The sequence below is a fragment of the Myiozetetes cayanensis genome, unplaced genomic scaffold (assembly GCF_022539395.1).
Source record: "Myiozetetes cayanensis isolate MyiCay16 unplaced genomic scaffold, myiCay2020 scf5-8, whole genome shotgun sequence".
In the NCBI taxonomy this organism is placed as follows: Eukaryota; Metazoa; Chordata; class Aves; order Passeriformes; family Tyrannidae; genus Myiozetetes; species Myiozetetes cayanensis.
In genome coordinates, this window is record NW_026087742.1 from 113,532,220 (window position 1) to 113,558,608 (window position 26,389).

At 42.8% G+C, this 26,389-nt stretch overlaps 1 protein-coding gene across 1 annotated transcript in view; it reads left to right on the forward strand.

The window, feature by feature from the left end:
* DSCAM (DS cell adhesion molecule) overlaps positions 1-26,389 on the forward strand; it is a 442,603-nt gene that overhangs the window by 352,894 nt on the left and 63,320 nt on the right. Inside the window, 4 exon segments of the mRNA XM_050332764.1 lie at positions 5,248-5,488; positions 7,153-7,299; positions 8,375-8,530; positions 17,257-17,390. Of these exon segments, the coding sequence (XP_050188721.1) occupies positions 5,248-5,488; positions 7,153-7,299; positions 8,375-8,530; positions 17,257-17,390 (678 nt within the window).

Consider the following 26,389-nt stretch of genomic DNA (forward strand, 5'->3'; position numbering starts at 1 on the left):
GCTAGGGGAAGGTGTCCCTGCCCATAGCAGGAGGTTGGAACTTTAAGGTCCCTTCCAACCCAAACCCTTCTGTGATTCCCTGATTGTATCTTGTCCCCATCCTAGATTTATGCCAGTGCCATCAAATGGTTTCCAAAACAGAAAGGTTATGTGTTCAATAGTCATGGACTTACCTGGTGCTTGAAGTGAAGCACAGCAATGTATTTCCAAAATTCATCCATCAGGCATGGATTTAAATCCAACACACAGTCAGAGGAGCAAAGGAAGCAGCTGTTGAAGCCAAGTAGGAGTGCACAGTGATTCTCAACAACCAAAATATATCCTTAATATTTTTTTTTTTTAAATCACTTAAGAATTATGGTTGACATCTGATCTGGCCAACTAAGCCTCCAAGCTTCTATGCATGAACTTGTTTTTATGGATTTATGGGTAGGCACACTGAGAGGCTTGCCTTTCATAAAGCTCACTTTGGGGGATATTTTGAAAAGCAGCAAGAGAAGACAGGCACCATTGGTTCACTGCTGGAGTTTATAGCTGCTATTTGTGACTCTGAAGGTTTGCCATTAAATTTCACAGATGCAGATGTGAACAGGCAAATACAGGACAAACAAAATTCCCACACCTACATTTTAGCAGCACTGTCTAAAATATGGTTCAATTTGTATTTCCAGGACATTTCAAGTACAGTTTATTTTCCTGATCTCTAGTTATTGACTGACACTGAGGCACATCACATGAGCTGTGTTCCCAAGATCATGTTTGGAATTTGATTTGTGAATTCTTGCCAGTAGCTATCAGTACCTAATCAGTATCTAATATAACAAGACAATCACAGAAATGATCTGTGCATTCAGTGTATATTCCATTACCCTGGCAAGTCTCGTGAGCTGAAGGGAGAGATGGATTTTCACAGTGGGTTTGAGCTACCTGTGACCTTGGTAATGCCTGCTTGCACCCATGCAGCAACTTTCCAGCTCAGGAAAGGTGGGTCCACGCTCCCAGAGCTGGGCACCAGCACGTGAACCTGGTGCCAGTGATGGTGCAGACGCTGGGTGGACATTTGGAACTTGCTGTGGATTGTGCTGCCAGACTGTAATACACATTCTTCTGGCTCCTGTGAACCTCTAAGACATTATTCCTGCAGACCCAGCATCTGTTAAACCTGTTAAATCTCTTGATTTATTGACCAGACACGGTCAAGCAGCACCAGGGGCACTGTAGCAGTGTCCTTTATCCCAGGGCTGGGAAGGTGCTCCTGGCTCCAGGAGCCAGAGGCACCCTGTGGCCCCATGAGGTGCTGTTTTCCAAGCAGTAGAAAATCTGCAGATCTGCCTGTTAAAATTTTGGACAGCCTTGGTTTGCAGTCCTTGCTTTACCTGCTCAGCTGATGGTTGCCAAGGTTCTCTGGGGTGTGGACATCGCTGAAATTGTTTTCTTGACCTCAAAGTTCCTTTGCAGCCAAAGGTGAAGTCACAAAGTTAGACCTTTTGTAGTCCTGACTTTACCAGAAGAGTTTTTCCTGAATGACAATTTGTCAGCTGACTAAAAAGGGCCTTCAATTAAGAAGTCCCAAACCAGGAGTGAGCTATTTACTCCCCCTGATATATTGCAGTTTTCTCCTGGCCAGAGCATTTTTAGTCCATTACTCAAAAAAACTACATTAAGATGGTCCCACAGGCCTAATGTAGTTTGGTCCTGTGCTGAATCCTAACTTTTGGGTAGGTCCCTGTGCTGCTGTGCAGAAGGCCCTCACTGCAGTGTGCAGTACAGTGTAATTCAGAATAAAGAAATACCCCCCATGAGATCAACTCTGCATTGTCCTGAAGGTAAAACAGGGAGAAAAACCCTCAGTGATAACCTGGTTATTTTTATTTTGGAGGCACATGGAGCTTTAGCCATGAAAACCCAAGATGACATCACACAAAAGGGGTTGTGGCAAACCTCGCTGGAATTCAGTGTCAACAACAGCAAAAATAACACATTGATTATCTTTCATCTTGTGTTAAATTCCATTTCTGCAGCTTGCTCCAGTTGTAAATCTTCATTTAAAGTTCCTCCACTTTTAGAAAATCCTAGTTAAGCAAAGTTGTTTGGGTCTGTGGTCTATTTAATCCCATTTCTGTGCGTCCACATAGAACATTGGGTTTCAGACTGAGTTTTTGAATAATGCTCAGCACTTTTCAGTAGTTTAAAATAGTGCAGAGATAATGTAAATTAAGCAGAAATTCTCATTTAGCATGAAAATAACAATTAATTTTACTTGTAGCACTTTACATTAGGTAAATAAACCCACTGAATTTAGGCATGGGAAATATTCCTTCTCCTCTTTATGAATCTATACACACACACTCAACTATAAAATGTTATACTTTAGAGAAGCCATCAATACCTTGTTTTACAAATACTGGATTTTGTGAGATAAGCAGTAAGGTCATGGAAAGAAACTTATGTTTTCATAATGTTCTATGACTGTTGACAAGGTTAACAATGTTTTTCCTCCTGAACAAACACGGACAAACATCGCTTCACTCCATTTTCTACCAAAAAAATGTGTCTATGCACAAGATAGCATATTAATCAAATATAAGTTATGAGTGCAAAAAATCAACTCCAAACAAAGCATTCAGATCATGCTAACAAGGAATATTTAAATTTTTGTGTAGCAGAACAATTCAATGCTTTGTCCTGCAGTGACTTGGAGTTTGTTTTATATCATATAATGTTTCAAAGTTTAAAAAAAAAAAAAAGAGATGTTATTATTTTATTTAAAGAAAAAAATCCCTGGACCTAAAACAATTATAAAGATGCTTCTGAAAAACAGAAAGTTTGCCATTTTGTTCCAGCTCAAAATGAGAAAGTTCAGTTGCAGAATTCCCAGTGAAGAGGCTATTCTGGCTTTAGTCCTGCTCTGAGAACATTTCAGTGCGCAGTAAATGTATGGTTGAGTTTTATCATGATGCGGTGATGGCGTTTTAGGCACCTCGGTTGTGATTTCAGTTTGCAGAGCACGTTTTGTGGCAACAACTTCTGTTCAAAAGCCACCCTGTGGTAACTCTTGGGAATGTTCCAGTTGCAGCCTTCAGGCTCTGGCTCTCGAGGTGTGGAACTCTGTTGGTGTTTGAGACAAGAAATCTCCATGGAGACTGTTGAGGGTTTGCCAAACTGTGATGGAATCCAACACTGATGGAGAGAACTGGTGTGATCCTGGAATGATCACACTGATGCCTCCACACTGACAAACATTTAGCAAAGAGACCTGAAGGTCATTGAGTGAAGGCACAATCCTGGAATAACACTTGCTGGAGTTGTGTGCTGCTGTGGCCAAAGTGTTGTGTCTTGTAGTCAGTTTGTTGATCCGAGGGCTGGAGCAGCTCTGCTGGGAGGAAAGGCTGGCACAGCTGGGATTGTTCAGCCTGGACAAGAGAAGCTTTGGGGTGACCTGACCGTGGCCTTCCAGGACCTGAAGAAGCTCCAAGAAATATGGAGAGAGACTATTTCCAAGGGCTGGAGGGACAGGGCAAGGGAGAATGGCTTCAAACTGAAAGAGGGCAGGTTTATATTGGATATTGTGAAGAAATTCTTTACTGTGAAGGTGGTGAGACTGGCACAGGCTGCTCAGAGGAGCTGTGGCTGCCCCCTCCCAGGTTGGATGAAGCTCTGAGCAACCTGGTCCAGTGAAAGATGACCCTGTCGTTGTCAGGGGTGCTGGAACTGGATCATCTTTAAGGCCCCTTCCAACCCAAACCATTCTGTGATTCTATGAAGGTATCTGAACTCAAACAACAACAACAAATATCTAACTTTACTTTCCACCCCACACTCCATCTTAAAACCACCACCTTTTGCAAGCATTCAGAGGTCATGAGGCCACAGAATTGTTCAGAATGGGGAACATGCTTGCAAAGTGCTTTGATAATAAAAGAGCCTTATTCTACAAAGAAGTTTTTTAGTTCCAGTGAGACTTTAGGCTGGTGGACTGTAAACTCACCAAAACAGACAGGTCCTGTGGCAGGAAAAGAGTGTTCTTCTTGAGAATATGTTCCTCAGAAGATTTAATGGGATTTAGTAGCAACAGGAATTGCTCCCTCTGCCAGTCCAACTCAGCTGACAAACTGCGTCACCAAGACCTTTTCTATGGGTCAGTGGAACTGATGAACTCGTGGGCATCTGGCGGGAATTTGAAAGAGGTTTGGAGGATTTGGAAGAGATTTTTCCCCATGGATTATAACCTGTTCCTTAAAATCTTATACTAATTATACCCTGTACATGTAGAAAATCAGGCAGGGACATTATTACATACTGAAATTAGTCCAATAGTTTTTAAATGGAATTTTAATAGGTATTGCTGTCAATAACTGGCTTTTCCCCTGAGCTGACAATCCCTATTTTGCTCTAGATTCTATTTTATATTGCAGAGTACACAAATGATTTCCAGGTACAGGGAATCTTGCACTGTGATGGAGAAATAGAGAAATAGAGCCCATAATTATGGCCAGCCACTTTTTACTGTCCATATTCCTGAATGCCAGATATTGTAGCTATTCAGGATGCAAATCCCTGCTTTCCAAATCATTATTGCCTTCAGCACTCATCATCTAATCCTCTTTCTACACTACACACTGAATGAACAGCAGCACATTTCAAAGCAGGGTGTAAAAGTTTCCTAATGCATCTTGCTGTTTTCCACAGATCAGAAAATGCCTTACTAAAGATTTAGGGAATGGTGGGGGCTTCTGGTAAAAACACAGTTAGTAGTAAATGGTAGGACTGTGATGCAAATATACCCTTATCAGCTCAACTTTGAATGATTCACCTGATAAGAGAACACAACATCCCAAATTCACACTCAAGAACATCTCCTTATCAGATTTTTCTGTGTATGAACCACTCACAGGTCTTTCTTTTAGCACAGGAATGCACAGATTTGAACAAACCACACCTGAAATTCATGGACCATTGTAAAAAGTCACTATTTCGTGTGCAGGGAGTATTTTTGAATTGTTGCCTAGAAATAGACTTGCATTCAGCAGGAAAAGAAAATGCTAAATTTGGGTATTTTTCAAAAATTTTGGGGGGGAACAACTTGACTTTGGATGCTTGTGCTGAATGTGTAACCTTTCATTTTTCTGTTTAGGCTCCAAAGAAACATTTGTAAAACGGAATTCGGGTATTTTTTCAGAACTTCTAAGGGAACAACTTGCCTTTGAATGTATGCACTTCATGTGGAACCTTTCCTTTTCTGTTTAGGCTCCAAAGAAGCACTTGCAAAACGGAATTATCCGCGGGTACCAGATCGGATACCGGGAGTACAGCGCAGGGGGAAACTTCCAGTTCAACATCATCAGCATTGACACCACCGGGGACAGCGAGGTTTATACACTGAACAACCTGAAAAAATTCACCCAGTATGGCATGGTGGTCCAGGCTTGTAACAGGGCTGGGATAGGACCTTCTTCTCAGGAAATCATCACCACAACTCTTGAGGACGGTATGTTTTGGCAAACAGCTCCAGTGGGGAGTATTATTTTTATTTCGTGTCTTCTTACCTTGTTCAATTTGTTGTTTGGTTATTGATTATTATTGTGTATTAGTGATTATTATAATATATAATGGGGGGTAATAGAAGACCAGATTTTAGAGGTGTAAGGTACAGCAAACAGCTGGACTGGAAAAGACCAGCCAACGATTTTCATTGAAAGAGATGCAGAATCATCCAGATAAACAAAAATAACTGTACTGATGCAATAAATCCTGCTGTGAATGATAGTGACTAAGAGCACAGATTTCGTTTTGAAGTCTATTGCTCTGGTGTTTACATATTTGCAGATTTTGTGGTCTTTATAATGATCATATCAAAGTTTTGAGATGCTAAGTTGTGAAATCCCGAAAGGTGAAGCAATACTGTTAATTTTGTTGGTTTTCTTTTGTTCTCAAATGAACCTACTGTGTAACTAAAGCTCCTGCACTGCACAAACCCTTTTCTTGTCAGTCTAAACAGAGCTGTGTTGTTTTTTTTTTTTTTCCAAGGATATCCAAACCAATGTGAGAAAAATCATCACTGTTTCACACAAAATGTCTAATCCAAGGAACAACTTAGACATTTTTTCCCAACTACATAAAAAGTACTTCTCAAACAATGAGAGGGAGTCCTCTAGTGGAAAAAGAGAAGGATCTCATATCCAGAAAAATAAAGGGATCAATATTTTAGAGGAGTGTACCTGCAAATAATAATCCTAAAGGATAGCATAGGTCAGATTTTCAGCTCCTGTGAATTGGCAGCAGTGCACTGAAGTCAGTGCCAGCTTAGAATCTGACTATTTACATGGAAAAATGGAATAGCACACACCTAAAATCCTCAAGACCTACAGATTTTGACACATAAGCTTCGTGGAAGGCTGGTGGGTTTTAGTCTAAACATTTCTAGGCCTAGATAGATCACTGCAAGACCTCAGAAAGCAGTATGCTCACACAGGCATGTATTTAATATTACAATAAAAGGATATTTTTCCTTCAGAATCCAGCATGCTTGTTTTTCCTGACAATTCTTTTCTGTTGTTGTGGTGGCTTTCACTCAGTTTTAGGTCCCTCTTAGAACTGAAGATGCCATGATCTTTAAAAGCAATGCCAAATGCTAATAACTGCAGTGTTGCTTTGACACTAAATGGCCAAGAGAAAATGCCCTAGATTTGGTTGACTTTTTCCAATCATTCCAAATGTCAGTGAAAATATTTTATGAACATTTTTTTCCTTTTTTTTTTTTTTTTTAAGGAAGTGCCCGCTTTGTCCCTCCACCAATTTAAACAATTAGAATTGTCCTGAAAGATGCAAATTTGGCTGCACACTTTAAAAAAGTACATTTAAATACTTACAGAATATTCTGCACATTTCAGCACTAGGACACATCTTTCAAAAGGAGAGACAAAAAGCCTATTAAAGGGCCAGTCATCAAATGGGGAAGCAGTACATCAAAAGTTATTCCAGGGAAAGCAGCTGGTCTTGCAGGAACATGTGGGTTGTAGCAAGAATAGAGGTTCTGCATTGTTAACAGTGTGTAACTGATAATTAAACAATGTGTGGTGGGCTAGCAGTGAAAATGAAGGGTAAACGTGGACTCGTATTCCTTGTGTTCAAATGGTGAATCTCTTATTCCAGTGCCCAGTTGCCCTCCAGGGAACGTGCAAGCCACTGCCACGTCACCAGAAACCATCTCTATTTCTTGGTCAACGCTGGCAAAGGAAACCCTGAACGGGATCCTGCAGGGATTCAGGGTCATCTACTGGGCCAACCTCTTGGATGGAGGTGAGAGAAATCAATCTCTTAACAAGGAATGGCTTTTATATCATTTGCTGTCTGGTGTGGAGTCAACATAATTCCTTTTCTCTTTGGTTTAGGGAAAACTTTGTCTACCTGTGAGGAAGCTGGGTTTTTTTGTAGAGCTTTAACAGAGGGTCAGGTTTTGCAAACCTACCTGGAGGAAGAAGCTTTTCCTCAGGGAGAGCTTCCATTGAGGGTTTGCAACACTCCATAGACCTACCTTGGTATATCCAACATGACCTGAGCAAATTTCACCTCATTTATAAACCCCAGAGTGGATTTTTTTTTTCCCATAAAGAATGATGACCTGAACCTGGAACATATTAACCCAAACCTGTATTTCACTTTAATTTGGTTGGTTATCTGTTTGCCTACTTGATACGCTATCACTTATTTTTTTAATTTTGGGACGCAGTTCATCTCCATAGCTGAGGGCAAAAGAAGGAAACTTTTCTTCATTTGTTCAGCTTTATTTTCTGCCCCAAATGTGTTTAAAGCTTTTTTGCCATATGGGTTGTACTTCATATGAAGAGCATCATCTTTCTGCAAGTAAATCTGATTTTCCTGTGTTTAAATCTCTTGTTAGCCTGTATTACTGCCATCAAGTGCTTTGCAGCAGCACTTGCTACATATTTTAAAATAACGGGAACTTTTCAATTTTCTTATGAGAAATGGTCTTTCTCAAAACAAGAGAACCTTTATAAAGATAACTTGACTTTCTCATTTTTTCTTTAGGGAATGTTTTGCAATAATCTCTTCTTGTTATCTATTCTTTATGAAAAATCTTATTACTTGGAGAAATTTTTCAATTCTCTGCACTGTATTTTTTAGAAAAAAATGGCAAAAATAGAGTTTGAAAATGAAAACTGGGTCTGTTTTGAAAGACAAGAAGCCAGGACACCAAGGAATTTATGTTAATTCATTACAATTCAGTGCTGTCTTATAATAATGAAGCGTTACTTGTCTGGGACACACTTTAATCCCCGAGATTTCCACAGTGTCAATAGCTCGGAGAAAACTGAGCTTGGCAATAACTCAATTCCCTTTTTCTCTTTTACAGAGCTGGGAGAGATAAAGAATGTCACCACCACACAGCCATCCCTGGAGCTGGATGGCCTGGAAAAATACACCAACTACAGCATCCAGGTGTTGGCGTTTACCCGAGCCGGGGACGGGGTGAGGAGCGAACAGATTTTCACCCGCACTAAGGAAGATGGTAAGGAGGAAAGCCCTTCCCATCCCCTCCCTTCCAGGAAATGTTGGTGTGTCTCAGGCAAACACTGTACACAAACATGCAAAGGGAGGTTTCTGTCTGGAGGTCTGGAGTTGGGAGCACGGGGTGAGGTGTTTGTGCCCACGGCTTTGGACTCCAGTTGAGGTAGCTAGCACTGATAATCTTGGGAAGTTTGTATTTCATTTTAATTTTTTTTTTCAAAATACTTCAGGGTCTTATTTGAGAATGTTGAGAGTTTGAGTTAATTCTTTCAAAGTGCCTGAAAATCCAGCTCTAGGGTCCTGAGCAAAAGAACATCAGCCTGTTGGAGTGAGTCCAGAGGAGGCCCCAGGATGATCCGAGGGATGGAGCCGCTCTGCTGGGAGGAAAGGCTGGGAGGGTTGGGATTGTTCAGCTGGACAAGAGAAGCTTCTGACTGTGGCATTCCAGTGCCTGAAGGGAGCTGACAAGAGAGATGGAGAGAAACTATTTAGCAGAGCCTGGAGTGCCAGGACAAGGGGGAATGGCTTCCAACTGACAGAGAACAGGGTTAGATGGGATATTAGGAATCAGTTCTTTCCTGTGACGGTGGGCAGGCCCTGGCACAGGTTGCCCAGAGAAGCTGTGGCTGCCCCTGGATCCCTGGAAGTGTCCAAGGCCAGGTTGGACGGGGCTTGGAGCAACCTGGGCTGGTGGAAGGTGTCCCTGCCCATGGCAGGGAGTGGAAATGGATTATCTTTGAGGTCCCTTCCAATCCAAACAACTCTGTGATTCTACAAAAATGGGCGAAGGAGGAGAAACTATTCTGGGGCTGTCTTATATAACTTATATCCTTCTAAGAGTATTATTTTCAGTACATACAGATATATATATAAAATCCTCTGAATACCTCTTCCTTCAAAAGCAAAATGAAGAACAAAAATGTCTCACCTTTGTTCATGGACTAAAGCATGGAAAATTTAAGCCCTAATGCTGTAAGTTTAAGAAACTTATAATTATACACAGACACATACACAAGAGATTTCATAATTACTTTCTTGTAACTTTAACTGTAAAAAATCCCTTCAGGTCCCCTCGGTAGGATGCCACACACTGATCTATTTCTGAATGACTAGAATTCCAAATTCAGTAGCAGTTTTGTCCCTGACCTGTTTAATGCCTTGAAAACCCTCTGAGATGTCCACGTATCTCCTTAGATCCCCAAACACTTTTGAAAATCCGGACAAAGGATTTTTTTTTTGGCAGAAATGAAAATGCACACAAGCCCTAGCAGTGAAGTTACGTGGACAAGGTTTGATTGGTAAATTCTTCCATGAGTTATGCAATATGATTTGAAGGAAATTAGTCAATGGATTTTTCTTTCTTACTTTAGGTCACTCGTGAATATATAAATATATTCATCAACTTTTTTTTTTTTTTAATTTGTAATGAGATTTACAGAAGTGCCAAGAGATTAAGTCCAGTGGATTAACTGACCTGATGAAAGTTTGGTGGGGTTTTTGCCAATAAACAAAAAAAAAAAATTGCTTGATGAATGTTATTAATTTTTTTCAATAAAATGTTAAAGGGGCTCATTCTAAAATTTACATATGTTGTAAGGTCACTTGGCCCCAACTTAGTTTTATCCAGAGGATGCAATAAATAAAAATTGCTCAGCTTTAGACTTTTATGTCTTAAACACTGGATGTCAGGTTGTTCTGATCCCAGTATAAAGTCCTTTAAGAACTACTTTGGAGCACCTGAGTCGTGAGTCAGATGCTCTTGGGAGGAGATGGTTTTATTTCAAAGAATAAATCTAAAAAGTAAGAGAACCTCAGGATCACGTGCTGCACTTTCAAGTTATTTTTTGCCAAGTGGATCCCAACGTAGTGAATTGTCCCTGGATTTTCTCTCAACACAAAGGCTGAGCTTTGGAAGTGGCACTTAAGCCAGCAGCAGACAATGTCCCACACAGACTGGGGCCAGGCTGGTCCTGGGGACATGCAGTCTGTGTCAGAGGAGCCCTGAGAACAGCCAAGAATGTTCCCTCTGGTCTGTGCCTGTGAGCAGCACTGCTGCCTGGTGTGCCAGGAGTGTCTGGATGTGGCCCTTGGGGACATGGTTTAGGGGGGATTATGGTGGTGCTGGGCTGATGATGGGACTGGATGATCTTGAAGGTCTCTTCCAGCCCTGATGATTCTATGGTGTTGACCAGCCAGTCCAATGTCAGAGGACAGTAGGACGCATTCTTCCAGAAGTGCCTGAAAGGCCAACCTGTAGAGACAGCTCCTGGCTCCTGGATCAGCATTTCATGGCACACATGCTGGAGAATTCACAGCAGCTCGTTGGGAATGCCAGGCATTGGTTTCTGTTGAGTTAAAAGCTTGTTGAGAGCTACAAGCTACCGAAAGCAGAGACCCTCTTGTCTCTGTGTGAGGTTCCTTCAGCTTCTGGAGTTGATCTGAAGGCAGAAGTGGTGCCAGCAATGCATTCATCTCTCACTGGGGACAACAAAAATATGGTGCACTGACCCTGAAAGGCTGCTGACACCTCTCCCCTGCCCTAAAGAGAATCAGATACATCTCATCCATGACTGATATTTATTGATTTCCTCCAAAATCTACACTGATGAGGACTCCACAGCCTCCCCAAGTGGCCTGTATCAATTAGGGAGGCACCATGAGGCAATTTCTTCTGCTGCAAAGTGGCTTGAGTACTTCCCTCTGCCCTGCTGTCCTGGGAAAGTGATGGATCACTTGCTGCTTTCTAATAGTATTTCCTGTCTGAAGGGTTACCGTGCCCATTGCTCTCTCTCCTGACACACATCCATCTCCTGGGACAGTTCTCAAACATCACAAACCTCAAACACTCTTTTTCATTTTTTTCCTATTTTTTTTCTCTTTTTTTTCTCCTTTTTTTTTTTTTTTTTCCTCTTAACCCACCTGTTCCTAGTTTCCTTCTCCCTAATTCTTTGTGGTCCTTTTTCTCCCTCCCTTTCTGAGATCAGATGAGGGAAGCACATCTCCTCAGCTCGTGTTTGGCAGCTGTGCAAGGGCTCATCTCTCATCTTTAATCCTCCTGGCAGCTCGGCAATAATTCACCCTGAGGCAGCATGACTAACATTTTCAGATAGTTTCTGATGCCTCTCAGTGGTTCCATTCATTAAACCTTTTCTCCAGAAAACTAAACAGAAAGAAAACACAATGACTTCATGTTCTGCTTCAGCTTCACAAGTAAAGTTTAGGAGTGAAATATATAAAGGTTTGGAGTTAAGCATAAGCCAGCCCCAAAGTCCTGAGTCTAAACATACTTAAGGCTGTGTTAGAGAGGAAAATTAAAGAAGATAAAGAGGAAAAAAGAGCATTCCCATTGCCAAGCTATATGCATGAAACAGGTACTTTATTAATTAAAAGAATGGACATTTCTTCTGTAATTTTCTAAGGAAAAGTCTCCTGTAGAGGATTATTCAGCAGGACTAATTTCAGTGCACCTACAAGATCCTGCCCTGAAGTGAATTTAAACACTCTCTTGGCAGGTGAAATAAATGAATTGCAATCTTAACAGAGCTTAGAAGTAGAAACCTGATATCTCTGCTCCCAGACCTTCTCTGGCTAAAATTATGACAGCAGATATTCCACCCTCCTCTAATAAAATCTGTAAATTTGAGATATTTTCAAGTGGCTGCCAAGCCCTCCACATCATTATTGCTATGGGGCCATATCACATCATTAATTCCTTGCTCTTTTTTTTTAATTTCTTTTACACGAGGGGAAACTTTTCTTTGTAATGTCAACGTTCCACTGCTGCTGTGGAAAGGCAGATCGTGGCCTCCCCTGTGACTCCTCCGTTGGTCTTCAGCTAAAAGCATCAGCCCCAAAATTTCTTTAGCAGGCTTGAAATCTCCAGTGGGGCAAAATAAGGGTAACCCGGGGAGCGATGCAGTCAGCCTGGATGAAATTCGAAGTCTTGTAATGTTTGATACTGATTTCAGACACCAGAGGTCAGACACTGCCGCTGAACAGCTTGGGAAATGGGAACAGCTCGAGCAAATAATAGGAAATGAGCTTTCAAAAAAACGAACTTTTCTTTCAGTGTGATCATATTTCTGGGTTTTGTCTGGCTTTTCTTCTCCCCTTGGCCTTCAGAAAAAGGAACTGCTCCTTTTGGAGTTATTTTCTTTTGGAGAAAAATAAACCCAGCAGAAATGTGCAATTTCTAAGAATTCATGGTGGTTTTGCCCCTTACCCTTTCCACTTTACAGCTTCTAATACGCTGCTCATCCCCTTCACCTGAAGACTTGATTTACTGAATCATTAAAAATTAAAGTAGTTCTTCAAATTCTTTTCCTCGCTGTGTTCAAAACGAGGTTTCAGAAGCTGCTCCATTTTGCAGCGAGAGGGAGCGTTGTGTGACGAATTCCCTCTCTGTTTCTGTGCTGCAGATGCAATATGAGCAAAATATAGTTGAAACTATTAATTTGTTCCCCAAACAAGGCCAAAACGTGACCTTGGCTGGGAGCATCACCCCTGACCTTGAGCAGAAGTGGCCAGGGCAGGACACAGCCCCCAGAGCCTGCCCAGGGAAAGCTTCCTGCAGTCGGGAATTTTCTCTTGAGACAACGCATTACTATGCACAGAAAGCTGTTTGCATTCACAGAAGGCTTCGCTGGGTGCAGCAGTGCTGTTCTTCCAGCTCTCTGGAATTCAGAGCAAGGGGAAAGCTGCAGGAAGGGAGCAGCAGGGACCAGCTGCAGGGAGGAAGGAGGAATAGCATTAAACCCCTCTGTCAGCCTCACTGTGAAGCTGCCTGAATCCAGAGAGATTTTCCTCCTCTCCTTTCTCTCTCTCTGGGCACCAAGCTTCCTGGTGATTGGCATGAGGGAGATGGATGTACAGATACCATCTAAAAAAAGCTTTATGATTATTTTAAAGTGAATAAACATAAATCAAAACAAGTACATGTTCAGTACTGTTTGGAGCTGAGCTCTGCTTGGGCTGATGAGGATGGCTGGGCTCTGTGATGGAAAGCAGCCCTTAATGACCCCTTAATGTATTTTTTTCTAGTGTGAAAGAACTCCGATTTTATCTTTTTGACTAGGGGGGAAAAAAAAGTGTAGAATAATAAACGTTCCCCTTGTGAAACTGGCAGGATTTGCTGGAGATGGTGTGCTAAATATGAGGCCACTCCAGCCTGAATGAGGGGTGGGCAGCACATGCGACTGTATTTAGGCTGGTTTACGTCTGCACTGTAGGTGGGACATGTATTTAAACAAACAGGCAGCAGTCAGGAGCTTATTTTATTTTGATTTTTCTAAGTGAAGCTGGCAGCAGGATAGTCCTGTGCTGTGCAGAATTAAAAAGCTGTTAGAGAACAGGGTTGAGTCTTCTGATGTATGGGTGATATCACTGTTAAACGCACCACGCTCCTGTGCATTTGCCTCCCTGCTGTTCAGCACTGCGAAGAAAAATGGTGTTAATCTCTCTGCTTAGGAAAAGGGGAATGAGAAAGTTCCTGGAGCTCCTCCCCATTATCTGGCGCATCTAAATGCCGTTTCCCAGCCTCTCTGTATCAGTATAATTGCCTTCTCCGCGTTAGCATTTCACTTGCACTGTCAGGAATACAAAGTGTTCTCCTCCACATGAAAGCAGCACGCTATTTCCGTGGCTTTCAAAGGCTTGCTAGCTGGAGAATGAGGCCATCTTTGATCTTAAATTTGCCAAATCTGCTCCCTGGAAGGCTGAAAAGTTGTCTAGAAGCAGCGCTCTGCTTCTCTGTGCTCAGCCCGGGTTGTCCTCTGGCTTCTTAGCACTGTTTTACCCCCAGTGACCACGGAAAAAATAAAAGAAACCGTGGCATTGTGTACATTCAGCTGGGATCTGTGGGAATCAGTGTGCTAAAAAAAAAGGTCCATGGAGAATTCGATCTCTTGATGCTGCTGCCTCATAATGACTGAAGCCAGACAGGCTGCAGGATGCAATGGCAATGAGGGGAAATACCTTAAGGTAGGTGAGCAAGACTCAGGTCTTTTTTTCTCTCCAAGATGAGGCAGGCGCAGCACTCCCTGACCAGAACTTCCCCAAGAAACCCAGTTTTAGTAAGAAATTTTAAGTTAATGTTGAGCTGTCTCATAATAGCCTTGTTTAGGCACAGGGGGTGAGTTTGACCAGTGACTTTACCCTCTAGACAGAGGACAGGGGTGGTCTGGGAGGCTCCAGAAACCTCAGGAAACCTGAACACTTCCACACACACACACACAGTGGAATGACACGCAGTGGTTTCCATGTGCACAACCCAGCAAACAAAGACAACGCATCAGGAAGAGGACTAATAAATGAACATTCCGAATAATTTTGGCACCTCTTGCCTGATCCCAACCCCCACACACTGAGGAGGGGTCCTTGGATTAGAAATTTGAGTTTCCCGAATTTCTTTCTGCTGGTCCCCTACCAGATAGCAACACAGCAGTGACAAGAGATGTTTTCCATGTATGTCTGTTGACTGGAAAATGCTTGATGAATTCTGAGTTAATCCCTCAACACTTGACAGCCATGACCAATTACCATCAGAACCTGTCCCTATAGATCACACCCTAATTTAACAATAAATTACCTTAACCTCATACATCCATTTGCAGTGATTTCCAGAAAACATTGCTAACCATAAAGGAATCCTCCTGTGGCTTAGGTAATTACCCTGGAGAGCCAGCTTTCACTCTTCAGCAGCGGGAGCAAATAGCATTTCTAACGAGCTGGGTATAAATAACAAGTTGAATGCTGTCAAGCATCAATATTTACCCTGCAATGGATAGAACTGCTAACTGAATTAGCCCCTTTGCAGCAAGGGGCTGGGTTTGCATGCAATTATCATCATGACGTTCTCACTTGATGCCTAATTAGCTTTCTCAGCACACTATAAATAGAAAATACATATTCAGAGATGTTGCACTGAGTGGTGCCTGTCATGTTTTTGTGGGTTTTTTTTCATCTTCCAGTAGCACCTGTGCAGATATAAAATTGAAGTCTTCCTTATATTATTTTTACAACTTGCCACAAAGCCAGGAAAATTTAGACCCAAGTGTGTCTGTCTTCTCTCTGTAGGCAAAGTTTTGTAGCACCATAATATCTACACACTTAAATGAGGTAAAACAAAGAATTAGAATCCACCTATGAAGATTGGCTTTATGGACAAGGGGTTTGCATCTGTGCTGCACAGTAACTGTTTTCTGTTAAACTAAAGAAGGCTGGCCAAGCCATGCAATTTTAATTTAATGGAAATTTTAACATCTTGGTCGAAATTAGACCAAAATAGTGGATTCCTCATGACACCAAAGTTCTGTACAGAACAGAGTCCACCAAAGAGTTTCATTTTGCCTTTCATACCATATGTAGTAATTTCCAACACAAAATGCCTATTTTAATCATTTGACATGAATATTGACCACGTGCAGTGTTAAAGTATATTTCAAATCATTTATTAGTTTTTAAAATGTTCTCAAATATTTTGATGAAAGGTGTGTTTTTCAGGAAACTTCAAAACCATTTATTCTGGTGTTAAATGTAGCCCTTGTTATTTTGTTTAAGTACAAGCTTGTGTATAATGTGCTATTCTTGCACACAGGAAAAATCTAGATTTCTGCAAATTATTATAACAGTGTTTCCAAAGTTGGAGGACATTGTACACTGTAATGTGTGTTTGAAAAACAACATATGCTCATGAAATTAAAGCCTTTCTCAAAATGAGAGCGTGCAAAGGGATAGAGTTGAGATTATGTAGCAAGATTTTGGCATTTCCTAGCTGAAGCTTTTTACACATGATTTTAGACAGGATTCCCCCCCCCTCTTCCTCTGTGACAGTTTCTGGTGGCTTACATGGATAGCTGCTGTAATTAGAGAAATAGATATGTGTTCACAGACTGAAGTGCCAGATAGAGGTCTGAGCTGTGGAGGGCAGGACAAGGGACAAGGACACTCCGTGCCCTGATGTCTCCTCACACATCGCAGCACTTGCTAGACCTGGGTCGTGTCAGGGAGCGCTGACTGCTCATTTACACTGCACTTCATTAAAGTCACAGCTCTAGCTGTGCCTGGCCATTAAACTGTTCACATGTGTATTATTTATACAGTGAATAATAATTTGGCATGAGTTACGTGTTCGGAGTTGACAATTTGTAGCCTTATGTTGCCTGGCAATTTCACTGACCCCAGCCAATGTGCATTTGGGTTCGAACTGAAAGAGGGGAAGCTGAGGTTAGATCTACCTGTGAGGGTGGGCAGGCCCTGGCACAGGTTGCCCAGGGAAGCTGTGGCTGGCCCTGGATCCCTGGAAGTGTCCAAGGCCAGGTTGGATGGGGGCTTGGAGCACCCTGGGCTGGTGGAAGGTGTCCCTGCCCATGGCAGGGGGTGGAACTCGATGATCTTGGAGGTCCCTTCCAATCCAAACCATTCTAGGGTTTATTCTATGATTCTATGCAGGTTGAGAGGGAAACTGCTCAAAAGTTTAACCATCAGTGGCAGCTTCTTCTTTGGGGCCCTCTGAAGCAGAGCCTCTCTCTCTTCAGACGGGGGGCACAGCGCTCCAAACCTTCTCCCCTGACGGAGCAGGGCGGAGGCTGCTCCCTCACACAGCGTCCATCTCAATCCATGGGGGCCCAGCTACCAAAGCAGCACGTTCCCCTCTTTCCTCTTTCCTCCTCTGTCACCCTGGGATGACTCTGTCACCTCGGGCCGCTCTAACACACCTTGTTTCTCCAGTTCCAGGTCCTCCCGCTGGTGTTAAAGCAGCCGCGGCTTCGGCCTCCACCGTCTTCGTGTCCTGGCTCCCTCCCCTCAAGCTGAACGGCATCATTCGGAAATACACCGTGTTCTGCTCACACCCCTACCCCACAGTAAGTCCCTCAGCACTGACTGGTGGCTCTGGAATGTGGTGTTTGAACACACTCAGTGCTTGATGTTCTCCCTGCCCCTTCATCCCTCGCCATTTGTTCACCCTAGGGGGGGATCCTGAGGCTACGGAGGGGACTGAGAGTGGGGTTTGTTTTTTCCCACCTGCCAAACTTTTGCACTGTTCAAAACCTACTGCAGAGCACTGGCTTACAAATAATTTCAAAACTCACAATGGAAGTGGAGCATCTTTTGAGGTTTGGTTTGTTTAGGATATGTACTGAGTCGTGTTTTAGAGGACCAGCTGCACGAGCCCTGTTGCAGCTGGAGGCAAGTATTTATATACCCATCCTTGACATGTTTTTATCTAAGTTCCTGCCTTTTTGGCTTGAGTATTCATGTGTGAAGGAACATAATGACTTATAAACAAACATTTGCTTGTGAATAAGCTTATTTATGGCTGGAGTATTGACCCACTCGAGCACTACTTGCTGAGGAAGTGACAAGAGGAAATTTGAATTGAATATCAGGTTATCTTTCTCCTTCTCTGAGTCACAAAGAAATCCAGTTATCTTTAAACACAAGGGCCAAATGCTCTTTGTAAATAGCCATGCATATTTATTTTCATGTACACTGAAAAAAGTACTTATTTGTCTTACATCTGAGGTTTGGATTTGGGCTTACCAAGGTTTGGATACAGTTTTTAAGCAGGATGTCCCATCAAAGGTAGCACTGCCAGTTGCACAATGCAATCCTAGTTTAACAGACAAGGAAAATATTGTTCCAGCGGTTTCCAAAAGTGCCTCAGGCTTGTTTTCAGAGCTGGTTGAGAGAGAGAGAAGGCCTGAGGGTGTGTCTGAACAGGACCCTGTGGACAGGCACAGCCTCACCCAACCCACTCTTCCAGCAGGTGAACTAACTCTGCAGGTACTCAAGGCAGGAGAGGCTAAAACACACATGTCCATTGATGGGTGTGCTTAAACTGATGTAGGATTTATTATCCACATCCCAAGCTAAGAGCTGGAGTCTTTGCTTCATTTGCCCAGAGAAGTTGAGGACTCCCCATCCCTGCAAGTGCTCAAGGTCAGATTGGAGGGGGCTCAGAGCAACCTGTGGTTGCTCAGTCTAGTGGAAGGTGTCCCTGCCCATGGCAGGGGGTGGAACTGGGTGATCTTTAAGGCCCCTTCCAATTCAAACCATCCTGTGATTCTGTGATTTATGTCTTGGGACTACTGCCTCCTAACTCTGTTACTTCCATGACTGTAGCCGTGCAACCCCAGCTACCTTTAGCCTACCTTTTGAGTGTAAATGAGCTGGAGATTTTCGCATCACGGTTCCTACATTTCTGTGGCACTCAGAGGGTTAAACAGGTCGGAGTTATAGAGGACTGGTGTGAGTGGGGACCAAGCTCTTCTCTGGGGGCTTGGAGAGAACACCAGGTGGTGCTGCTGGCCCTCTCGAGTTACTTCCCATGCACAGAGCTGCAGTGTTTCTTCCTGGGGCTTTGCTACCAACATTTTTCCCTGCGTTTACATCACCAGCAAAATAAACATCCTCAGCTAAAAATACTCTTCTCTGATATGCAGTTCTCTCACATACAAAGCTGTTTATTGCACAGCTACCTTTTGGAGCACCTCAGTGATGGGACAACAAGAGCAAAGGCATTTGGAGGTGTGGCATGAACTGTGGCTTACAAAGCTGATCTTCTGTATCAGTCCTGCGTGGTGAGTGAGGCAGGGATCACACTGAGGGCTCAGTTTCCAGAAGCCATGTGTGATATCTTTAAATAAATGCAAGACCTCAGGACATATTTAATATAAGACACACACCCCCCCAGCTTTTTTTCTGACAAAATGCTCTGTTACCTTTCATTCTTGAAAGGATTGGGAAATAAAGAGCTGTTTTACTCAGAGCTGCTCTGCAGTGAAACAAACCTGCTGCAGAGATGCTCAAATGCACACACTGCTGTGCAGATACACTTTCCACATCCCAGGGAAGTTCTTGTTTGATTCATTGTTGGCAGAGAGAAGCAGTTGACAGAAGAAGAGGTCTTAAATTAGGGTGAGGAGGAGAATAAATAAAAGACCTCTGCCTTTAACATCTCTTCTGCCACCATAAGTAGCAGGTGCTGTAGCTGCAGGTATAGAGCCATAAAAACTTCATCAACAGACTTTTTCCATCAATCACAGCCCTGTTTGCAAAATAACTTTGCTAAAAGTCTGCTATTTAAGCAGAAAGGCAAACTCAGTTTTCAAGCACCAGTGAGGAGAAAGACAAAAGGGGAAGGCTGCATTCTTTGCAGATTGTATTTTACAAGCAGTAAGTCTCTGCTGGGAACAAGTCAATGCAGTGCATTTTAGACAGTCCTTTACACAGCAACGCTGTTTTGTTTGGTGTTTAAGTCACCAGCAGGAAAACTAATTAACTCTGTTGGTCATATTGTGCATATTTTTATTACAAGCACAACCCTGGCATATTATAAAATGAAAACTTGCTGCCTCTTGCACTGTTCAGTTTGCTTTGCAAGGGAAGAAACTGTTAAAACTTCTGCTGCCCCTGTGTAAGACAGGGGCACTTCATCTTTAAATATCATTTCCTCTTTAAATATTTTGAGTCCTGAAGACAGCACTTGCCTGGGATGTTTCAAACCACAAATATGATTAATGTGTGGAAAAAAATAAGAGAGGTTCTCCACTGCAGTCTGCTCTTCAGCCAAGACAAAGGGCAAGAAAAGATCCAATGTCACACTGTTTAGTTGTTATGCCTATAGTGTTCTACAGGCATAATTAGGCAAAACTTTCTCTTCTTTTCTTTCCTTTTTTTTTTTTCTGAAAATGTAGGACAAATGCAGAAATACTTTATGGGTCCTTCGTCCTTCAAATATAAGAAACAAACAAAACTCCAAATAACCAAACACAGAATGTGTATTGGCAGGGCTCTTGGAAGAGGTGTAAAAATTGAGATTTAAGTGTTTTCTGATAAAAAACAAACACTGCCGAGCTCTTGCTGCATTCGGGTCAGTCTACTGCTTAAGGAGGAATCCGTGGGATTAGAATAAATAAAATTTAGGTGGCAGAGTCTGTAAAAGGTCACTGTGACACACATTGTGCAGTGGTTGGCCAGCCTGGGAAAATTTGATCTCGGAACAGGGAAAATCCAACTCCTAGAGAAGCATGGAGTGTGCTGGAGGCAGGAAAATGAAGGTTAGGAAACAGGATTTCCTGGTTCAGGAAGGGCTGAGAAAGTGCTTATGTACAATAACAGGCTGTCAGCCCTAAGAAAAGAAGGCTCAGGAGAGACTTTATTGCCATCTACAACTGTTTCATCAGAAGATCCAGAGAAAATGCAACCAAGCTCTTCTTGAAGCTGCAGAGTGGGAGAAGTTTTGACATGGGGAAAAAAAGCTCATGAGATCATGGTCAAATATTGGAACTGGAGCCCAGGGGGACTGTGGGATCTCCATGCATGGAATCCTTCTAGACATGTCCCTGAGCAACTTGATGCAATTAAACTTGCTTTGAGAAGGAGGTTGGACTAGGTGACCTCCAGAGGATCCTCCCAACCTCAATTCTATTATTTTATGGAAGTTTAAAATTGGAAGAGTTGGCCCAAAATATATGTTTACAACAACTGAAACCAGACAGTGGTAGAACTAATGTGCAACTCTCTGAGAAGAAATGTATTAGATTGGCACCAAGATGTCTCCGAAGTCAGAGAGGGGAAAAAGACTCCAGTAAAACTTGTATGACATTTTAGGCCATTGGCAGGACAGTTTGTCTTTCCCATCTGAACTCTTTCTATGCCCGGTTGCCCAAACAAGATCTGCTTTTAGCTTTCACTAGTCAGGAAATCAGAGAGTGGTAGTGAGGTCATCTTATTTCACATCGTAAGTGAGTTCCACATGAGTGGAAGAAATAATAATGACCTCACTTTGCTGATCAACAAGTCAAAATAGATTTTAACATGTGTATTTCTGATTAAATGATGCCATACTGTTCATTGACACACAACTGATGTAACTGGTCTGTATTTTCTCAGCTCTTAACCTGACTTTCCACCACAAGTAACCAAAGACTGGCAAATATGACAAGAAGCTTGCAAAACATGCAGGTAGATATTGAAAACCCTGATATTTCTGATCAGAAGAACCAGTTTATTCTCTGCTCTTTAATCCGACAGTAGTTTTGAAGTGTTAGCCTATCAAACTGTTGCTAGTTGGGAGACTGTGCTAAGATATAGGATTTGTCCCTCAAACCACCTGGACTGAGGTCCCAAATGACCAGGTCTGGAAGGAGAAGAAATTCCAGGGCAAGATGCTGTTGAACCAGAAGAATGGAGCAAGAATATTCCTGCAAAGATCCCAGATGATGCTGTCATGATAAAAGCATCACCTGGATTAGCTGGATGATGAACCAGAACCAGAACACCCCAAATGCTGAAATAGGGGTGATGAATGAGACTTACCTCATAGTACAAACCTTACAGTCAGCCCCTGGTACCCGTGTTGGAAAGGATCTTTGGAAACTTTAATTTACAGTTCTGGACTTGTCCAAAGGATTTAGAAAGAGCCAAAAGCTGAAAGCCCAGCAAGGATTCATGTTGGCTTGGAAATACTTCTGTGAAACAGTTGGGTTTGGAATATGCAGTAGATGAAGAGGTGTGAAGTAATGATGGAGAAGAAGGAAATAATCTTATATTTGGCCAAAGCTCAAGTTAATTTACTTGGAAACATAATTGGCACTGGGAGCTGACCAACATCTGGGACTGTTTGGGGCAGGAAGATACTGATTTTTTTTGGTTTGCTCATTTTTCTGTGAGAAACATACTCTTAAGCCTGTTAGACCTCTATATTTGTTTCATTTTTTTGCTTTGGTTTAAACCCACTAAGAGGAAAAGAAAATGACATGATTTAACTGGCTGTCAGATTAAAAACCAGGGATGTGATGTCTGCACAAAAAAACCCATTCCCCTGGACATTGTGTCTGCTCAGTCCTTTGATAGGATAACCAGCAGCAGCAGTGATTAAAATATTAATCTGTTTCTCACATCTCAATGGACCTTTCACTGTCAATCTGTAGAGCATCATATTGAGGGAAAAACTGTAGGACTGATTGCTAGTGAGGGTGTATTACAGTGGGGTTTTCTCTGTCCAGTAGAAGTGGCATCAATCACATTGTTTCTCCAGGTTTCCTTTGTCTATCCCACAAATCCATAGACTGAAGCTTCCCAATTCTGGTCACAGAGTTTTCAAAAGGTCCCAGTGGAAAACACTTAGGCCAAATATCTTGGTATTCTTATTAAGTCCTGTATGACATGAATGCATTCCCTAATGGCAGAATGTTCCAGAAAACACATGGAGGGTGTTCTTTGCAATTTGTTACTGACATTTTGTCAAAGGCATATAAAGGAGATTTTCAGGGTTGCCCTGCGGAAGAAAAGAGTCGTCTCTTCTCTCTCTCTATAATTTGTTGACTCAAAGTGGGATTTAGTTCATCTGACTTCAGACACTTCAAATGGAGACACCTATGCTTATTCTGGGGTCACCAAGCCTTTCCTTTCATTAAAGGGAAGAAGCTCGAGGTCTGTGAGAAGCTGGATGAATCTCCTTCCCAAAGCTTCCCTCCTCTTTGTTTACTCAGAGAAAGTACATGTGGTGATCTCAAACCAGATGACATGCAGCTTAAACTAGATGTGGAAGTATACACAATTATATTTAACTAAAATCTTTAAAGAACTAGCTGACATAAATTCCCAGCATCCAGGTATTTTCCACACAATTCTTTCAGGCAGACACGAGTTTCCTCTTGATTTGGCATAGGATCTGTCCAAACTCAAACTTTGGGTTTGCATCACATTTTCTGACCCTCAGTTCCTCTCCAGATAAAAGACTTGAATAAAAGGCATGGAAAATGGAGGGAAAGCAATTATAAGCCATCAATGATTTGTTGTGGAAGCTTCAGTGATTGAAAGGAAAGTCTCTGAAAAAGGGGAGAGGGAGATGGCAGAAGTTGGCTAAGCAGATAAAGTTACTGTTGAACAGAAACTTACTTAGAGTCAGCAGAACCTGTAAGGCTGAATTTAAAATATATGTTCATTGATTTGTATGTTACAAGCAGTATTTATCACTTTATCTATATAGTACTTTTTACAGCATGAAGATATTTATGTTTATTAATTCTCGTTCTTTATTTAGCACAGAAATAGTGTATAATTTGGGGGTTATTTTAAAACCTCATTTTGGATGGTACTTAAAATGTGACTTTTTTAATTTACCATATGTACTATTTTTAGCTTTTTCCGTAGTTATTTATCAGCTTTGGTGCCAGCTCCCAAACATGGCACATTCATTATTTTAATTGCTTTGTCAACTTTACATTTTTTGCCTATCTTGTTTTTGTCAGGGAGCAGACCTCAGGAGAGATGGGACAGAGTACAAATTGACTCTGATGATGTGCTGTTTCTATACAATTTTTAAAAGGTCTCCTTGTAAAGCCCCACTAAAACAAATTTAATATTGATTTTTTTTTTCGTAAAACTCCCTCCTTGTCTCACTCCCAAGTCTCACATGCAGGTGTATCAATATAGTCTGGCAGGGAGTCCTTGGTGGCAGTTCCAGTGGATTCCAGAGGGTTTCAATTCATCCCATTCCCTTCTGCATCCTGCAGGGACAGAGCACTGGGGACCAGGTGGTGTCACACGGTTTGTGAGGGGGCTGAAACGCTCTCAGCAAACCTGGTGATTTCTTGGGGCCAACAAAGAGGCAGCAGAACCCCTGTGAGTGCAGAAGGTGGTCTCTGACCTTCCCGTGGCTGCTTCCCTAATCACAGGATATGCCCCTGAGACAGGCACAGGGTCACAGGATCATTTACTTTGGAAAAGACTTCCAAGACCATCGAGTCCAAGCTGTGCCTGATCCTCACCTTGTCCCCCAGCCCAGAGCACTGAGAGCCACGGCCAGGCCTTCCTTGGACACCTCCAGGGATGGGGACTCCACCACCTCCCTGAGCAGCCCTTTCCGATGTCTGACCACTCTTGCAGTGAAAAAAAATTTTTAATCTCTCATCTGAACCTCCCTGGCAAAACTTCAGGCCATTTCCTCTTGTCCTTTCCCTTGGGATGTGGCAGAAGAGCCCAACCCCCTCACTGCACTCTCCAGTCAGGGAGTTGTAGAGAGCAATGAGGTCCCCCCGTGTCTCTTCTTCTCCAGAATATACACCCCCAGCTCCCTCAGCTGCTCCTCATAAGACATCTTCTAGACCCTTCACCAGCTCCAGGAGGCTGATGGACTCTCTGTGTGTTTCTATAAAGGGATAGGCAGGGGGTGTATGTCAGTGGGGGTGTATGTCAGTCTGTTCCCCACAACAGACTCCTTGACCACGTGGAACTCCAGGCAGCGGGTTGTCTTCCAGGTGTAATTCCTGGAAATGGGTTTGCAAGATTTCCCTGGCAATGGGAAGGTGGGGAGTTACCTCCGTCATTTCCAAAATTTCCATCTTACACTTTCTAACATTTCAGTTTCATATATAAGGAAATAAAAAAAAAAAAAAAAAAAAGATGAAATGTTATATGCTAGCTGCATTCTTCTCTGTGCACAGCTTCTGTTTCCAGCAGTTGCCTTCCATAATGTTGAGTGAAGAGCAGATCCTAGAATCAAAGAATGGTTTGGGCTGGAAGGGACCTTAAAGATCATCCAGTTCCAACCCCCTGCCACGGGCTGGGGCACCTCCCACTAGGCCAGGTTCCTCAAAGCTCAGTCCAACCTGGCCTTAAACACAACCAAAGATGGGGCATCCACATCCTCTCTGGGCAACCCGTGCCAGGGCCTCCCACCCTCACAGGGAAGAAGATGCTGTGTCCAAAAAATGAGCCCGAACAGAAACCTTTGTGTGACCAAAGTGGCAGCCAAGAGTCTCTACTGGAGACTGTGGTCCAGGATTGGTGGTTATCTGCAGCTCTGACAGCCTGTTCATGTGTGAAAGGAAGCAAGGCAAAAGCCAGCAGTCCTCAAGAAAAGTACAACTCACGACCTCAGGCAGAGTTTCACATCTTCAGGGAGTTCACTGGGAGGGCAGATCAGTGGTCTGTCTACTCTGTTCAGGGAGGCAGAAGTTGAAGTTCATTCTCTATAAATAGAGAAATGTATTGATTTTGTATTACCCCAGTTTGCTTCCAGGTAGAAACAACTGGTTACATCCCACGTTACTGGACAACTTCTGAGTCCAGGAGACTCTAAAACATCATTTTTAAAATAAAACATCACAGTGCTCCACTCCTCAAGTACTGTGTTCAGATCTGGGCCCCTCACTTCCAAAAGGACACTGAAGTGGTGGAGTGTACCCAAAGAAGAGCAACAAAGCTGGGGAAGGGTCTGGAAAACATGTCCTGTGAGGAGCAGCTGAGGGAGCTGGGGGGGTTTATCTGGAGCAGAGGAGGCTCAGGGGGGACCTCATTGCTCTCTCCCTGACAGGAGGGGGCAGGGAGGGGGGTCGGGCTCTTCTAACATGTCCCAAGTGAAAGGAGGAGAGGAAATGGCCTCAAAGTGCCCCAGGGCAGGTTCAGATCAGATATTAGAAAAAAAATTCACTGCAAGAGTGGTCAGGCCTTGGAATAAGTTGCCCAGGGAGCTGGTGGAGCCACTCTCTCTGGAAGTGTTCCAGAGGCAGCTGGATGTGGGTTGTGTTTTGGGGGTGATTATGGTGATCCTGGGGTTACAGTTGGGGTAGATGATCATAAAGGTCTCTTCCAGCTGTGATGATTCTGGGATTCTGGGATTTCCAGGAACAACAAAGGCCTGAGGTAGAGCCGGGCAGACAGTTCTGTGACTGTGTTCAAAAAGATGGATCTTTGTGTTTTCACCACACAGAACTAAAAACTTACTTTAATTACTCAGTGCTTATTACAGGCCTCATCTGCACTACTGGTTAAACAAGGGCCAAGGAGCAGCACCGGGCTAAAGCAGATTTTGTTTTGAAAAGAGCTATTTAAAGCAGTACAAAACTGAGCT